Source organism: Pezoporus occidentalis, unplaced genomic scaffold (genome assembly GCF_034315485.1).
Source record: "Pezoporus occidentalis ecotype Australia unplaced genomic scaffold, CSIRO_AGI_Poc_V1 ctg71, whole genome shotgun sequence".
Lineage (NCBI taxonomy): Eukaryota > Metazoa > Chordata > Aves > Psittaciformes > Psittacidae > Pezoporus > Pezoporus occidentalis.
The window spans coordinates 3,058,574-3,074,546 of record NW_026916062.1 but is presented as its reverse complement, the minus strand read 5'-3'; the positions used below and the strand labels follow the sequence as shown (position 1 = coordinate 3,074,546).

The following is a 15,973-nucleotide window of genomic DNA, read 5'->3' as shown; positions in this document are numbered from 1 at the left end:
CTAATGGTCAACTCTGAAAGCTCTCAATGATCACATTCCTTATTTCTCTTCTTTTAAACACACCTGGAACAAGCCATTCATCTTTTGTCACTTCTCTCTGCGAAGAAAGGATTGTCAATTATTTTGTTCAGAAGAGAGAAGGAATGAGCAAAACACAGGTCATTCTGGAATCTGAGAAATATTTGGAAAATTTATTTCAAGAACGATAATCCTGCTTCAGAGTTCTTCAGGAAAGGGAGAGCTCTCAGGTGTCCCCAACCTTGCATGTTGAACCCAGGACAAGACCCCATGTTGCAGACACTGAAACTGCTTTAGAGATGCAGGTACCCAAGAAGGGACATTTGAAAGAAAGCAGGACTTTTGAAAACTGCCTGGCAGACAGCAGTTCAAAGGAACTCATCCAAATAGAATTGCCTTTATGGAAATTTCCAATTTTGACAAATTGGTAAATGATGATGAGGAACCTTTTCATCCAACTTCTCTGACCACCTGCATCTTACTTAACCTGTGATTGATATAGACTTTAGCCATCTCAAATTCTCTGCCAGGCAGCCTACATCAGCTGAGCCAGTTCTTCTACTGAGGAATGAGTATCATCAGGACTTCAGGCCACCAAAATGGGTATCCCAGCGAAAGCATTGGTATAATGCAATGGGCAAAGGCACTAATATCAATTCTAAATTCTGAACTCCAAATTTTTGGTTAGTCAATGATGCGAACATTTTCAAGTGTGGATACTTAATGTTGGACAGCTGTAGTCAGATATGGTAAACACCCCTATTCCATATTACTTACACTTCCTTAAGCCCTTCTAGCTCAGCTTCTCAAATATAGAAAAATGAAAATAATAAAATTCTTCAGAGAGAGGTTATTATAATTAATGTTTGTAAATTCTTAAATGTCATTAAAGCACACAGTAAACTTTTCAGCTAAGATAAGGATCTATAAATCTTCTGAAATTTGGTGTATTTATTGCTTTTTCTTACTTTTTGATTTTTTTAGTATTGAATGGGATAAAGTACTATATACAGAATGTGATAACGACAGTTGATGTAAGGAAAGGGAACCAAAAGAAATCAGTGCTTGAGAACCACATGAACCATGATCTTAATTGGTTTTGCTTTTACTACTTTCATAGGGTGTTTTTCTTCCTCTCTTTATTCCTAATTTTCCTGACATTTTTTTCATCATTTTATCTTTGGCTTCCGTATTCTGAGAAATTGGCCTAAGCTAAGTCAGCTAAGGCTTCTCTTTTAACATTTTTGACTAAGGCAAGTTAGAAATGGTGTTATAATAGTATTTCTTGAATTTCAGAGCATTTCATGTGATGATTGCATCTACATGTCATCTTCAAGATTTTTTCCCCTAAAAGAAGCATGAGAAATAGAAACTATATCCTTACTCTTTCCTGTTCGTATTTGTTTAACCTTCAAAGGCAGTGATTCAGAATAACTTAAAAGCTTGCAAATAGAAATGAATCAGCCCCCACTCATCCCAACAGAGGGTTCTTTAAAAACTAGACTTTTTCAAAAGCACTAGGCTTTCATTGATTTAAGCTGTTTTGAAAGTCAGGCCTTTTAGATACATGTTTACATGTCAATTGAAGAAAAAGATTTTTATAATTCAAGTGGAAAAAACTTGTCCTTAATTTTCCTCAAAAGAACAGACTCTAGATTGTTCATGAACACATGTTGCATTGAACATTTTTTAGCTGAGTACATTCCTTTGGCTTTTCCACAAATACTGATTATCCAGAACTGTTTGATTCTCCAGTGGGTTAAGTGTGATAACTTGTGTTCTTGACAGAACGTGAGTTATAAAAAGACTGTAACTGTGGTGCCTGCTGGGTGAATTCTGATTAGAGAGTCCATCTAAAACTGTTCTTTGTGCCTCTGCATTGTTTTCAGTGAGTTACTAAAGGGGCAAAGCAGTATGTTTTAATACAGACTTTATTTGACAAGCATGTATTCTTTCAAAGCAGTAACTGTAATATTTGTTCTAAAAAGGGAGGATTTTTTTTTTCTTTTCGTAGACACTGATTCTGAAACCTTGGGTTCAAATCTGTAATTCAGAGGAGTTTTTATTGTAACACTAAGTAACAAAGAAGAAACGTGTACACGGTTTAGGCTGCTAACACCAACAGATGGTAACAGGAATAATTCAAAATTTATTATACTTCAGCTTCTTTTGTCTTTAAGGACCAGTTTCTGTTTTTGTAGGGTATGAACAGAAGTTTATAAAATATGCAGCATTTTGAGAGAAAATAGGAGGCAGAAATAAAAATCTGCCAGTTCATAGCCGTTGTACTTTTCTCTTTTTTTTTTTCACTGCCTTCCTTTGTTCTCTTTTCTTATCCTTCTTTTTTCTTCAGTCTTATAATTTCTTGTAACTTTTCAGCTTCTCTTATCCTTTCATACCCTTTTGCAAGACATTCTGTCTGCTCCCTTCACTGTGCCATGGCGTGGCTCTCGCCTGAGGAGAAGCAGCCTCGTGGAGTGGCAGCTGTCAAGATGAATCATCAACTTGGGGGAGAGCAACTGGTTTCAATTGAAATTCACTGCTGTCACCATTGCCTGGAGCTGCACTGGTTTAAGGCTGTTTTGACAAATAAATAAATAAATAAATAAATAAATAAAGGTGCATGATTACTTTGCATCCATTCCCATTCCTGAGGCTATCAGGGATGAATTTTCCCCAGGACTTTTTATATACATTGAAGTGCTTATCTTAATTATATCATCCTTAAATGAAGCTCTTGCAGTTGAGGATCTGTGGATAGCAAGCCTCCTCTTCTTCCCATCCATATCCTCTCCAATACCCAAGTTGTGATCCTTCACTCCAAGGATTTGAAGTGATTAATGTACACTACCAAGGGGAATCTACAGACTGGTGTATTATCATTCAGTAATATATAGTGTTCAGTTTGTTTGTTTTCAGCTCTGTCTTCTCTGCTCATTTCTGATGGGAGGATGGATCCTGAAACATGTAGAAATAATAAGATAGAATACGGGATGATTTTTAAATTAAAACTTAAAATACAAGGCAAGCCTGAAGATTCCATGTCCTGTAGTTTGCTATATGTGAATTGCAGTCATTCCCATGTGTCAAATAACATGTCAGGTGCAAACAACTGACAGCAGTAGGGTGAAGTTACAAGAGGACCTTGCTTCCAACCATTTGAGGGGTGCATGTGCAGATTAAGGTTTGCCAAGTGACTTTGTTGGCTACAGTAGGGTTCCATCAGATTATTATTGTTATTTATACCAGTATAATTGAAATTAGCCTTCATTCCCTGCTGTGGGAATACTTGACTGTCAGTCATATTTCTGTAACAACAGTGTTTTTCATGGAATTGTAATTAAGATTTTGTGTTAATAGCCTGTTGTTAATAGCACAGGCCAAATTTCACAGTCCCTGCAGCCCTGTTTTACCCCCTGAAGAGTAGCTCTCCTGTCACTTTTCCATTTCATGTCAGCTGTGCCAGGTATCCATTTGGAGAGAATAATTTCTGGAAAGTCTCCCACAAGCAATTTCAGTCACTGGTTTTCTGGACTGCACCTGTGGTTTCTGTATGATATTTCAGCCAGACCCATACTTATCCTTGTTGAATACCAAGAACAGTGCAGACTCAGCTCCTCTTGTTGTCCACTGACTTAAAATTAATTTGTAACATGTTTGGAGTAGAAATCAACTCAGCTTGTGTATGGATGCTGCATATGGGATTACTGAAGTCTCTATCACACAAATGAACATCTCCCTGGACGTGGAGGGGAAGTGCAATTGTGAACTTTGTGTGACACATAATAAGAGTCAGTCTTTAGCTATTGGCTTAAAAGCAGAGATGATCCTGGAAAGATTTTTTTTTTTTTTAATAGGAAAGGCTTTATGAAGTCCTTTATTCTAATAAGCACATCTAGTGTTTGGATGGAGAAGGAAATTCAAGTTTCCTTAAAGTTGAGAGTGCAGGAATGTGCCTCCCGCATGCTCCAGGTTTCTCAAAGTACTCTATTACCCCATCTCTGCTTTAGGTGCAGCTGCATCCCATTCAAAATTAACTGCTGTCCATGCAGCCGCTCACGGAATAGCCTTGCTTTTGCCTGGTGGCTGTTAGAGCATCTGCTACCATGGGTGAGCACTTCTGATTTCTCACAATAGAGGGCAGTGATTATACTGTTGTCCTCGATACAACGAAAAGAAAAATCTGCCTGTGCTACCTATTTGTGAACAGGTAGCTCTTAGGAATATAGAAATTATTAGCTATCAATATTAAATAATGATTAAATGTGGAAATCATGATATAGCAGCAGGATCACTCATATAACAGGCAGCTGTGTTTTTAGGAATGGGAAATTCTGGGGTAAGTCAACTTGTAGCTTGCAGCTACTTGTATTCGAATTTTTATTTTCCAGCCACCAACTGGCTTGAAGGCAGAGAATTCCTCTTGAATGCAGAAAGTAGGTGGCAACTGCTGTAAGAAATTTCCTGTGAGTGTGTTCTATCCCTCTTAGTGAATATCATTCCATTCTGAGCCTAATTGAAAACTGAAGATAGAAAACTGAGCAATTATTTGTCCTTGCAGTACAATATATAATATTCTGATTTCATGGCTGTCTGACTACAATAATTAGGAAGAACATTTTCTTACAGTATTTACAGTACCATAGCAATGTATCAGGAACACTGTGTATCAAGAGAAGGAACTATCATGTTAAAATATGCTCCACTTAAAAACATACCTAATTAAAAAGTAGGATGCTGTTGAATGTTACATTTGGTGTAGTTAATAATTGCTTTGTAAGCCTTTTCATGTCTTTAGCTTTGAAAAAGCTATTCAGGATGAAGAAAACAGCCTTGAACTGGAAAGTCTACAGTGGAAATAATCTGCAACAACGGAGAGAACCTCTGCAACAAAGGCATTTGGTGTTTAGAACTGTACTACTGTATTAAGCCCAGAACAGCGTGGTTATATTTTCTGGAGAAATGCGAAATATGTGTGCAGTTGCTGATGGTTGTATAGTCCTTTAACTGAAACAAACTGCTCAGTGGGACAAACTCTTATCTGGTAATCTCTGTGGAAGTGGGGTAGAGACCCTCAGTACTGGGGAGGATACTGGTTAGGAGAAGTAAATAAGACAGAAAATTGTTTAAAACGTCCCATAATTTTGCATAGACAGCTTAAAGAAGTACTATAAATTTAATGTATTTGCTTGTTTTTCTTTTTATATCAGATAGTATTACTGAAGTCTTCACTAACATCTATGTAACCAGTTTTGGACCAGTTTCAGATACTGATATGGTGAGTTTCTGAATCTTTTTCACATATGTTAAATGATGTAAGATATATACTGTTAACTTCATGTAAACTTGTATTCTACTTTTACTTACTGGGCACATGTTGGGAATAATTTCCCTGAAGTCAGGAAGTGCCAAATCCCAGTAGTTCTAGAGATGGAATTTGATCTTCATGATAAGTACCTTGTGTTAGCTGTTTATTTTGCTCTGGTGAATCTTCTGGTTGACCCCACTGACTACACTGTCAGTTATATTCTGGATCAATCTTGAGATGGGTGAACTGGATTCCTCTTGGATGAAACTAGAGCGGAAGATGCACTGTAGAAGCATATTTAATGTTGCCATCAGAGTGAGGGATCTGACTGGATTCAGTCTAAACTGAGCTTCTAGAAAGATGTGGCTTGGGAGCTGGGTCGCCAGCATGTTTCTGTTATTCTTTATAGTTTGCACAACTTGAAGTTAGTGACATTAAATAAAGACAGAAACTGTCAGAATACTGCTTTGGATTACAGTTTTTCATGGAAACAGAAAAAACTCTTAGGGTTCTTCTGTAGTCTCACTGCAAATTGTACACAGATTAAGGAGAACGTGTCACACTGGAGAGAAAGCTCTTCATGGGTGTAACATCTCTAAAATGAAAGAAGGGAAGGACAATCTGAGAGTTACTTTAGCTGCTCTTGCCGTTTCTGCAAGAAATTATTTCCTACATGAAATTATTTTTTTAAGTGTTTTCAATGTTCATGATTATATATGAGACATATAAAATGCTACATAGGTATTAAAAATTGAGTAATTCTAAAATTGGACAAGTACAGTAACTTTCAGGTTACACATCATACAAACCAGTAAACATCTTGATGTTACCAGTTAGGCTGAAACATAACTAAATATTTCATGGTACAGTGTATATTTTAGAAGTTATTTTCCCACTGATTAACAGGCAGTCATAGCTTTGGAAAATATATCCTGGAGTTTTGTGTTTGGGTTTTGTGTTTGATAGTTTCAGTTTTCAAACTTTGTTTTGATTCTGATGAATACATTACGGAAGCCTCATATGAAAAGTCATTTCACAGGATAAATAGACATTTATTTTGTTTTTGTCACTATAAATGTTACTGATTCTCATTATGGTCTTGTTTCATAATGAAGTTAAGTTTCCAAAATTATTCTTGTTTTATTACTAAGTATAAAAAACAAGTATCCGCAGCTATATACAAAGGTGGTATGAACATCTTGACCTTGTTAGTCTGGTATCTCATGACTTCACAGTGTTCACACTTACAGTATTCCCATGGAATGGAGAGATGATACTAACCCAGTGTTAAAGATCTGGTACTGAGGCACAAGTACTGAGACTTAACCAAGGCTGAGCAGGTCATCCATTCTTAAATGGGAATTTAATGAAAAGCTCCCTAAGCATAATCCCTGGATCCTGAAACACTTTTGGTATCTGTGTAAATGTGTCGAGAACTCTGGGTGTTCATTTGCACAAACAGACTCCACCACACAGTAAGGGATCAGGTTGGTTGGTGCTACAGATCTAGCAGCTCTGTGCAGGGGTGTTAATCAAAACAGAGTGACAGCTGTTACTGTAATGGGTGGGTCTGTTTACAGATAAGTAGATAGGTAAGTAAGAGCCATTTAACTTCCAAGTTTCAGGGTTAATTTAGCTTGTTCAGTTGATAATTAAAAAATCATTTTGAAATGTATGAGCAGTCAATTAGAAAATGTCAACTTGTGAGTTTGGACATAATAGCTTCCAGACTATTATATATACCTTCAAACATGAAGGTGACATTAGGGTTTTTACCATGAATACTTTTTCATTTAAGTATTACATTACTGAATTGATAATGTAAGCTACTATATAGAGGGTTAACTGGTAGTTTCTTCTGTAAATGTTGGAAGCTCTGGAATAGTCTCATTTTATAAGCTTCCTTCATAAAAGGCTTGGAAGAATAAGTTTGACTCTTGCCCATGACCTCCTAAATCTCCTAAATACTCCAGAGGATCCTAAACTGAATCTTGGATCTTTTCAGGTCCCAGCCCTTGAGGTTCTCTGCATTCACAGTATGAATGGAGAGGCCCTCAGTCGCATCATGTTTTTAGGCTGGATACTTCTGTTGCCCAAAACTCTCATAGTCATTGCTGCCAGTAGGATTCTTTCCTCTGTCATTTTTCAGATCAACAAGTCGGCAGATGGATGACTGTGTCACTTTGCGTTGTCTCTTCGCCAGTTTCCTTTTTTTCCCCTCAGCGTGTTGAAAATGGGAAGGGGCTCACTACCATGGGAGATGTTTAATATGTGTTTAGAGTATTGGAGAGGGAGGTGGCACACTGAAAATGATAGGTGGACAACACAGTTGTCGCATGGCAGTGTTGATTCACAAAGTTGATAAAATGTCATTCTAATCTTTGTTGTTGAATTGATAGCAATTAGTGAGGTTTCTGTGTAGTAATTCCCATTAATGACAATATAGTATCATGTGCAGTCTGTGACTCAGTATGATTGCAAGAATGCAGGTTTCTATTCATATTCCCTGTATTTTTTCCAGTATCCCAATTTTGCCAAAAAAATAATTAAATCCAGGGAGATTTCTTTGATTTTAGGCTGGCTGAAGTTGTCATTGATAAATTTAGGAGGTAAAAGCTGAGGTTGAGTTTTTTTCTCCAAATGTGTTAAGAGTCAAATATTTAATTTTTGTTTTAATATTTGGCTAAGCTAAAAAGATGTTACTCTCTGTTCTGTTTCAAGAGTCAGCTACCAAATCTATTGAGTCTTGGACAGAATTCTGTAACAAACTGTCCTTAAAATGAACTGCTGTTCATTTAGTTCACAGTCTAAAATATTGGTGTTTCTGTATTAGCTGTGTCATAAAAATGCTATTGTATGTCAACCACCACATTTACCGTTACAGGAAATGCCAGTACACAACAGGAATTTTCAACTTTGTTTTGCAAATTAATGAGAATCAAGTAAGGCAAACCAAAACATGGGATTAAACAGAATTTGCTTTTACTTTTCCGTCTGTTTGAGTTGTTATTTCTCTGAAATGTTTAAATTCAGTATTGTGATGCTATGCCTCATAGGCTTCCAACCAGATCAGTGATAAAAATTTATTTTGATGTTAGCCTTAGAGAAGAGCTACATTGTTTAGAAAAACAAACAAACTGAAATTTGAACAGAACAATTGAAAAACTAAGCATATCTGAGTTGCTAAAGAGTTAGAAGAGTAAATGTTGATTAAAGAGGCTAATTAAAAAAATTGTAATTAACTTTAAATATTTATTATAGGAAATTCTGAGGTGAAGAATAATTTTAGTTGGGTTATGATTTGTAGGATAACAAGTTGAAAATAATTTATTTAAACATTATAACTAATTATTGTCCTGTTGTTTTTTTTTATTTAATTATTTGAAATCTGGTAGAATGATGTCTATTTACATATGCCGATAATTCTGATGTTAGCACTGCAAGCAAGATACTTTACAGCTTATCCTGAGACTTGCTTTCTTACCAGGGCCTTCTGACACTGGCTTCTAAAATTTCCTTCTAAAATGTAATAGACTTAAGTGCTGATGTCCTTGATAGAAAAAAAAAAAGTAACATATTTACTCCTCAAGCAATAGTTATTGCATCATCCAGGACTGAACATAGGCATTAAAAGCCTCTATATGAGGTCTACTGTGAAGGAAGCCTTGCAAGATTTTGCCAAATTTTGCCTCAGAGCAGTCTGCTTCAGCAGGACTGTAGCAGTCCTACAACAGGTGACAGGACCTGAATCAGTTTTGATTGAATATTAAAACTAGTAACCTTTCTAAAAGTTTTGAGTTTCAACTTTCAACCTTAGCTTTTTCATTGTCTTTGGGGAGTTCTGGTTACTGTGGTTACATCTTTGTTTTTCCCTGTATGTTTGTATGCAAAATTTTTTCCTAGTTTCTTGATGGTAAACCTCTATTTTTTTACTCTTGAGTTAAGAAATATGAACATTCTCTGTAGAGACAGCCATGCCCAGCTAGTTCATCACTACACGCACTTCTGCCTTCTTAGTTTTCAATTAACTTTTCAATGAGTGTTTCTGATATTTCAAATATAGCTACAACAGAAATTTTTAATGAAGGCTGTAGGTCAAATACAGAAATGACCTAAAGGATTGTTACAGCATCTCTCACTAAAACTGAGGATGGCTCTTTAGAGACAGTTGCTGAACTGGGAACTGCATTTCTTTTTTTTTGTGTGTGTCCTTTCTCCAAATTCCTTCATTCCATTGTAGATTTTTTTTTTCCTACAAAACTTATTTTTTAACTGTTTCAAAGTCTAATTATTAGCTATGATTCCTTAGCTGGAGAAGAGCCTTGAAGGGGTTGTATGATAGGTAAGTTAGGAAGAATAAGGGAATGCACCAAGGTAATATTTTCCCCCACAAAGATTAAAAGCATTGCAATAATCTTACTGTAGCTTTTATTTTAACAGAAGACTAAAGTGTAACAGGCAAAAAGAAATTATAGATACATTTGGCTTTCTTGGATGTTGGAGAGCATATAGGTTGTCTTTTTATCATTCATACGTTTCTGAAAAGTCAATACATTGGTTGCACTGTTCCCTTTTAGTCTCAGGTCATTGCCTTTCGAAATTAAATGCAGAGGCTGAAATTTTGATGAGGATATCTCTTGTGATCTCTTGCAGAATTTCTGTCCTTTTATTCTGTTGGGATGGCTTGTTCTGCTGTGCAGCATCCTGCCAAGTGGGTCAGTATTGGAAATTGATTTGTCAGGGGCTGTATCCAAGCCCTTTGCTGACATTAGCTGTCTCTGGCACCAGGTGTCCATTGTGTTTCTGGGTTGTTCGTCAAGTCTGAATTAAAAAGGGTAATGAGAAGTGTTTATATTTTCAGTGACAGCACTGTGAATGATATCCTGCAGTCTCTTTTCTAAGTAATTCCTATATCTGTGTCTTTAGTATTCCTCTCTTACCCCTTCTCAGTGCTTATTTTAGACTCAGAGTTCATTCTGCATCAGGTCTGTGGAAAGAAAAAGAAAGAAATTTGTTCAGAGAAGGACCTTTTCCATAAATGAACATAACTAGGAAGACATTCTCTTCCCTAGACACTATCATTCAAAGTGGTTAAACACATCTTTTTGCAGATTTTTTAAAATACTTCATGTTTAGATTAAATGCTTAGACAAAAATGACTGAAGCTGGCAGATGAAGCAGAAATAAAAGGCTTGAAATGAGTTCTTCACATAGAGGAAAATCATGCAACAATTCCCTAGGAATATACCAGACATTCTTGTAGTATTAGAGGTTGTATACATCTGGCAGAGATTACTTATGTATTTAAAAATGCATACATGTTTGAAATGCAGTGATGGTATGGTGCTCAGGTTTTTAACAGGGCTATTAAGGACTTTGATGAAAAATAACCAAGAGTGCAGTCTGAAACCACAACCTTCCTTCTAAGAGAGTTTATTCATAATATTTTCAAGAATTCTATTCACTGGTATATAAGATTCACACCTCCCAAAGGTCTGAAAGGAATTTCTGGCTGTCTGCTATTTCATTCTATGTTCTGCGTTTTGTACTCACCAGAAGGTGAGTTTTGGTAAAGAGCAAATAGACACAGTTTATACATCTGTGCAATGAGATTTGATGTTAGATACACAGCTAATGAAGTACTTCTACAGAGCCTGAGCAGTCAGTGTTCGTGACATTGAGGGGTTTTGGGGGAGAAGAGAATTGCATCCTGAACTCCTTCAGTTCTACTGTTGTTAGACAATTTTTTTTTTAGAGAGAAGTGAGGTGGAAAGATCAGAAACACTGTTTGTCCAATATGGTGGACAGGCCAAGGTAAAGCCAAGTAGTGTACTTCAAGAATTATGGGGTTTTGCAGACTGTTGTAGTGTGTTAGCCCTTGCGTATGCCATTTACACCATGCATAAATCTATTCCACAGAGAATGAAATGACCAAGATAAGAAACCAATTATTTGATCCTCACACTGTAAAGCTAATTTCATCATTCACTCAAAAGATAGAATCCAAGTACTTAGTAAGGAAGTTTAGTAAATCAGTTTGCAGAAGTTCAGTCACAAACTTGCACTCATCAAACCTACAAATACCAGATGATAACAAGAATGCATATACTTGGCATATTATTTTGGATTGAAGAGCTGCATTTTTTTGAGTCTCCTGTATAAAACTCATTCTTGGTTTTCTTGGAAATAGTTTTGATACTTGCATACTCAACCATGTTAATATTCAGCAGTACTACTTGTATATTAATATTATTCATGTTTTTAAGCTAAATTGAAAGAAAAGTTACTCATTGCCTTAAGGTAGATACGATACCAAGAATGATCTTTTTAAAAACTAAAATTAAGGAATCATACTAGTGTAAAAATAAATATTAATATGAAGCCCTTATATTTGTATGTGAGATTTAGGTCCATGAATCTTATGCATTTATCTTGTCAATGTATAAACCACAGTATTTCTGACTGTCTTGGAGGAATCAATAAAAAGATATGTGTGCCATTTACCCTTTTTACTTTTTTTTTTTTGTATTTGCCTTTTTAAAATTTCATATTTTAAAAGACTTAAAATTTGCTTGCATTGTTATATATGTGTGTCAGTTTAATAGTGGTTAAAGTAAAAGCCAGACTTTCTTTAGAGAACTGACTGAGTAAAATCTTTACAAGTAGGGAATGAGGAACCTTGGCCAGAACCATTTACTTAACAAAATGCTGTGTTCCAGAGGGTGCTTAATAAAATGTTCAGTCTGCTCCGAAAACAGTACTGCTTGATAATGGACACTAGCAATTTTTGAGATGTTTGGAACACTTTCATCTTTACTCCAGATGGAAAAAACTGCCAAAATCTGCCAACCATTATGAGAGGATGAGAGTACATTTTTTGTTGTTTGAACTTTTCCCATCCAAATCTGGCCTTAACAAAAAAAGAAAATGGCCATGTAGTGAGAGGGATTGCTTATACTTGGGTCAGTGAAATCTTTTCCCAGAGATACTAGTATCTTTTTTTTACTGTTGTCATGGTTTAGACCGAGCCGGTAACTCAGCACCATGCAGCTGTTCACTCATCCACCTCCTTCCCCCCTTTTCCCAGGGTGGTATGGGGAGGAGAATCAAAAGAATGTAAACTCCACAGGTTGAGATAAGAACAGTCCAATAACTAAAATAAAGCAACATATAGTGATAATAAAAAGAATACCGATAATACTAATACTAATATGAAGCAACAAGAGAAGTAATGAAAGCTCAGAAAACACAAGTAATTCACAATGCAATTTGTCACTACCTACCAGATGATACCCAGCCCAACCTGAGCAGCAATTGGTCCCTTCTGGGTAACTCTCCCCAGTTTATATACAGGGCATGATGTGCTCTGGTGTGGAATGTAAGCTGTTGCAAAACATACTTCAAAGATTGTGTACTGTGTTCCAGTCCAGCTGTGAAAGTACCTTTTGAGGCACAAATCAGTAGGAAGCATTCACTTGTTTAGAAATGATCACAGGAGTCCTTTATAGCCCAGAAAGTATGCTCTTGTGATTTTGTAGAGGTACTGTACTATATACTGAGTGAGTGGTGGGTAATTTCCAGTAACAGCACAGATTTTTTTTCATATAGGAAAATATCTGCAGATTGCATGAAATGAGTATCAGGTATTAAATTGAGTTTTTTTTTTCCTAGAGTCCAGATTTGTTTCTGATGCAATGTTAGCATTTCTTGGAAAGTAAACATTACACAGCATTTGCCACAAAGTAGTACATGTATGGAATAGGAAACAGTTATAAAACCTTTATGTATCATCTTTTGATAAATGCTGGCCTTTTATCACATCAGTTTTATTCAAAATACTTTAATAGTTGCCTGTGTTTTAATTTGTTTTGTACGTTAATCATCGTAAAGATATTGATGATCATAAGCAGAATAGATTTGGTTCTGAAGGGGACATGGGATTGATTAATATTGTGCTGGGATGCAGAAGGCATACATTGTATTCTGCTTTTCATAAACACTCAATAAATGGACTGGGAGAAGTTAATTTCATCTCTGTGCCTTGGTTTCTCTTCATACAAAATTGAGTTCCCAGTACTTTCTTTGAAAAATGTACTGAGGTTTATAGAAAGATAAGTTATTTTAGAACTAGGTGAGATTTTATTGCTATTATGGTAAATAGGAGGAGAAGGTGTTTGTTCACACCAAACCTTGGTTTATTCTGTGCTTCCATCTTCTAAATGGGTTATTCAGCAAACAAAGATTTCCAACATGGATTGGATGGAGAGATTAGAATTACCTGTGAATCAGTCAGAGATTTATCAGTGGGATCATTCAAGGCTGTAGTTCAGATTCTCTCCTGCTTATTCCACTTCCTAAGCAGTTGCCATGCATTAGATGTGGTTTTTTGAAATGTTGTTTTGATTTAGTGGCATTTCATGTTTGCCTTTCTTTTTCCCTGTTTTATATGTCCTTTAATTCTTTTTATATATGGCGGAAGACAGTGGAGAAGTGGAACCTTTGAAATTCTTTATTGATGGAAACATTACCAAAACTTAAGATTTATATTCTAATCATTTATATACGGGGGTATTTGTCAAAGGAGCTGGTAGGACTTGCCACTCACTTCTATTGAATTTCAGTGGCATTTCAAAGTCTTACTCCCTCAGGCTCGTCTTTCCACTTCTTTATACCTCAAACATCAATCTTATCATATATAGCAATGATTTTTTGGCAAAGCCCCCCAGACAGAAACAACAAGGAGGGTTTCAGTACAATTGTTTTCCTTGAATTACCTGGTATTTCTAGCTAGATTTAATATATTCCCCCTGCTTCAAGCACACTGTTCCTTCTACTCCTAATCCTCCATGATTTTATGCATTTTTTGGCTTTCCATGGTTTACAACTAAATTGATAGATAACCTGGAATTTGTAAATGTGATTTTAAGTCACATGATATTTAGCAAATAAACCAACATATAAATCAGCAAATAAAACAGAATACTTGAATGTGATCTATCGTAGAAAAATGGCAAACTATTTGTCATGAGGCAGTGTCTCTGGCAGTGATGAGAGACAGTAAAAGATCAAGTATAATGTCAAAGAAATTAATGTTTTAGAAGTCATAACTTTGTATTTCACAGATATATTTGCTAAAATATTATTAGAGGTAATAGTAACTAGCATTAAAGAAATTCAAGCAAAATAGTTTTCAGTGTATTGTAGTGTTAGCTTTATTTGTTTAACTATAACTTTAATTATAAAAATTGAAAATTGTATTGTAGTAATGTGAGACCACTTGATAATGGCTAAAAATTGTGCTTGTAGTTTTGTCAGATTAGTTTATAAGTATCCCATTACATCATTCCAGAAAGATGTCCCCAAGCACCTGTCACAGTTCCTAATGACAACTGCTTTCTCTCCTTCCCTGCCATGCTCCTTCAGGTATCAGGATTCTCTTTTCTTTATTCCGTATGCTCATCTTAGCCCCTGGCCCTGACCTGGAAAATGCAACTCACAGCTCCTTGGCTCACAGACCAAAGGAGCCGAAAAGGGCTGTCGCCTCTCACTGTCTATGCAGCACTCCTTTTATACCGCCATATGATTTACTGAGAAAGAACTTAAGCCTTGTTAATCAGCACACAAGGGAGCCAGCAGAAAGTGATGGGCACTGATAAGTTCCTTGAAATCACTTGATTATTTTGTATTGTTTGACTTTTATCAGGACTTTTTCATTCAAAGATAATTTACTCAAAAATGGTTTGTGTAAACTGTAGCATTTACAGTGTGATTGCAATACTACAGACTGCTGTAGCATACTAATATTTTGAAACAGTGGGTCCATTTTGCACCTGTGCAACAAAACTGAAATTGCATCAAGGTTGCATTTGCCAATACGCAGATGCAGTTTGCTTCCAATGAAGTTTGTAAACTCTTCCATTTTCAATTCATATTCTGTGCTGACAGTAGCAAACCACTAATGCATTTTCAGGTCCAATTTGAAGTTAGTTGATGAATTTATATTATCAGTGTTTAAACAGTGTCTTTTTTTTTTTCTTGTATATTTAGAAAAGCTACAAAATCCAGCAGATGGGATACCCTGCATCTGGTCTAGGTCATCAGTCTGTTTCTGCTTACATCCTTTTCTCCAGACTGTGCTTCCTTCCCAATATAAGGCATCAGAGTAAAGTTCAGCGGACAGTGTCACCTGTTAATCATCAGCAATTGTTCCCTACTTATCTACTCCTATTAATAAAATCCATACCACTGCAGAGCCTTACTTTCCTGTTTGGAAAAATCTTCCTTATATCGCTCTGCTTCAATATATTGTGCCCTATATGCGTAGCCTTGTTTCCTTCCTTCCCGTCTCAGCCATTCTCCTGTGCTCTTGAAATGCTGGGTTATTCTCCTTCAGGTGCATCTGCTGCAGGAACTATTTAATACTCTTCTGTTCAATATTCTTCTGTGTATTTTTTTCTTACCTCTTAATGTAAAATAGCTGTGTTCTTTAAATTACCCTTGTCATACATACTGTCTGCATCAGGTACATAAATTAAAGATAGGAATGGAGCAATGTAGAAACAACAGCTAGTAATCATGAAGAAGAATGTTATACCTTTAATAATTGACTTCCTATTTGTTATTCTCAGAATTATACAATTTTGTCTG

At 36.0% G+C, this 15,973-nt stretch overlaps 1 protein-coding gene across 4 annotated transcripts in view; it reads left to right on the top strand.

Annotated features, from left to right (window-relative positions):
• Nucleotides 1-15,973, top strand: part of GABRA2 (gamma-aminobutyric acid type A receptor subunit alpha2) — a 63,887-nt gene that overhangs the window by 21,759 nt on the left and 26,155 nt on the right. For all 4 annotated transcript variants that reach the window (XM_062642513.1, XM_062642514.1, XM_062642512.1 and 1 more), the window contains one exon: nt 5,229-5,296. In XM_062642513.1, the coding sequence (XP_062498497.1) occupies nt 5,229-5,296 (68 nt within the window). The remainder of the gene's footprint in view (nt 1-5,228; nt 5,297-15,973) is intronic.